The sequence below is a fragment of the Mandrillus leucophaeus genome, unplaced genomic scaffold (assembly GCF_000951045.1).
Source record: "Mandrillus leucophaeus isolate KB7577 unplaced genomic scaffold, Mleu.le_1.0 Scaffold822, whole genome shotgun sequence".
NCBI classification, from domain to species: domain Eukaryota; kingdom Metazoa; phylum Chordata; class Mammalia; order Primates; family Cercopithecidae; genus Mandrillus; species Mandrillus leucophaeus.
The window spans coordinates 223,017-225,575 of record NW_012108942.1 but is presented as its reverse complement, the minus strand read 5'-3'; the positions used below and the strand labels follow the sequence as shown (position 1 = coordinate 225,575).

The 2,559-nt window shown below is 38.9% G+C and overlaps 1 protein-coding gene across 1 annotated transcript in view; it reads right to left on the bottom strand.

Moving 5' to 3' along the window:
• Positions 1 to 254: 254 nt before the first annotated feature.
• IL36B (interleukin 36, beta) overlaps positions 255 to 2,559 on the bottom strand; it is a 13,176-nt gene continuing 10,871 nt past the window's right edge. The window contains exon 5 of the mRNA XM_011968009.1: positions 255 to 940. Coding sequence (XP_011823399.1) covers positions 837 to 940 — 104 coding nt within the window. The 3' untranslated portion in view covers positions 255 to 836. The remainder of the gene's footprint in view (positions 941 to 2,559) is intronic.

The window sequence follows — 2,559 nt, the reverse complement described above, 5'->3', positions numbered from 1 at the left end:
AGCCAGCGTGACTTCTTCGGCCCCCGCATTTGTGGACTGGAGAACATCACCCGAGAGCGCCGGGGTGACTTCCCTGGCCCCCCACACCTGAGGACCAGAGAACTTCGCCCGAGAGTGTGTGCATATTTGCAATAAAAGACTGCCACTTTCTTATGTACTTTGGCCTCATGTTTAATTATTTAGCTCTCCTAAATTAAATTAAATTAAATTAAATTAAAACAATACTATAAAAATAATATCATATAGACTTGATTACATGGGAAAAACTAGTTTATTTTACCAGCATAAGATTCTAGAAGTTTTAAGAAGAAATGTCTTTCAATTACTTTTAATCATATGTGTTTCTTTTAAGTGATACATACTAAACAGAGCTTTTCTCTTCTCATGCTCTAGGGAATAATTGCATATTATGTAAATAATTTTGAATAATTCTGCTGTTTCTTCCACAGGACTTAACCCCTATACATCAAGAAAAGAAATAACAGACTGAGCTCTAGGAGCTTGTTGCTCTGTGGGAATTCAGGAACAATACTGTCTGATCTTCCCATTTTTCATGAAAACCTTGACTTTACAATTTTTTAAAAAACGCTCTAAGGACTGGACAAAACACATGTACAGGCTATGTAGTCCAAATTGACTTCTAAACAGGCTCCGACCTTCTCTAGCTTTACAGGTATGATTTACCAACTCTTTAAAAACAGATAGTGTCCTTGTTTTACAAACTCTCCAGAACCCAATAAAAGAGAAAAAGTTTGCAGCTTATTCCATTTGTAGCATTTCCTTGATACCAAACCCACTCAAAGATGGAAGAGATGGGAATCTTCCTCCTCTTATTTCTATGTCCTTCCTGGCATTCCTATGTTGGTCCACACGGATGGGAAGCCTTTGTCCTTCTTTCTAAGGTGGTGATGTTGAAGGGAACTCTTCCACTTCTCTCTACCTGCAGGAGAGGAGAAGTATCTCCTAGGTTTAGCAAGATGTGGACATTTGCTAAACCACCAATTGAATAGGGGCTAAGAGGGCAGATTCTACACTGAGGCTGCATGGAGCAGCTTGGAGTTTGCCTTCCACTCAGCCTTACTCACTTGGTTCTGCTGAAGAGTGACGGATTGTTATAGGGGCTGGAGAAAATGAAATTAGAGTTGGTGGGCATGGTTTTGGCCCCAAAAGTCTAGACTGAGGCCCCAAAAGACTAAGAGGCACCTCTCACTTCCCTAACCCAGCTGTAGCATTAATAAAGACACTGCTATGATTTTGATTTTGGCATCATCATAGTTTCTAAATGTTTGAACATGGATGGGGATTGGAAGGAGGGACTGTTACCTACAAACCTTCAAAATTTAATGTCAGTTCCATGAGGATGGCCATATTTCCCCCTTTTTGTTTACTACTATGTCCCCAGCACTTAGAACAGCATAGGTGCTCAAAACATATTTGTTGAATAATTCAAATTATTGATCCTGACACTTCCTTTGAGATAAACACAAGCTTTGTTGTTTGGGGTTCAAACTACATGGTGAGTTCAGAGAAGTTTTTACTAGTGGATTTGGCCTTAGTCAGTTAGATGTGGCCTTTATTATGGCCATACTGCTATTATAGGCATAGATAAAACTGATTTTAGAGAACTAGAGCTGTAATCTGCAAAATTTAACCTGCTAAACTGTACAAGAAACAGAGAACATCAGTGTATGGTTTTTGATCTTTTGATGATTGCTGTTAGATATTGTCAACTGAACAGTCTTTGCTAGTCTCTGTCTCCTTTTTAATTGCATCCTTAGTTAAGGAGAGATCCATTAACAGAATGACATTATGGGTTTCCATGTAGTTTACTCACTTATTTCTGGTGTTACTTCCCAACCATATGGCCTAGAGTTGAATTTGAAGTATTCTTTTTATAATCAGAAATCTACTTGTAAGCAACTCAAACTAATAAGGTAGTTAACTGATCTGTTCTTTAACTGCATATTTATCTCCCCTTCTTTCTTATTGACAACCCAAGTGTTGTTTTCTTGCCCCTAATTCACATTAGATCATCAACAACGTTAAAATAAACTTATTGACCTAAGTGAGAGACAAAGATTCTCAGTTACAAGGTTATAGAGTTTTTTACATTTTCTCTTCTGAAGAATAAAGGAAACTGAAGTTGAGGGAAGGGCAGGGCAGATATGCATGCTGACGGAAATTGAAAAGAAAGGATGGGTGGAAGCGTGTAGGGATCTCTGAAATGGACTTGCATTCAGGTTTCTGAATGGAAGAGATTCAGGGGACAAACTGTCTTTGAGTGTCACAAGGGTAAACTCTCTACCACCCTGTGAAAAACCCACCATTCAATAGTCCTGGGTCTGAGGACCATGACTGTTGCTTAAGAAAGCAACAAAAGCATCAACATATCTTTGAATATTAGAGTATCTCACAGGCTGGGGAAAAAAAAAAAGGTCACAGGAACTAGAACTTCAGAGACTGGAACAGGGGGAATAACACTGCTCATGCTCTTTCTCCATTTATCGATATTCTATTTCGTGTGTGTGTGTGTGTGTGTGTGTGTGTGTGTGTGTGTGT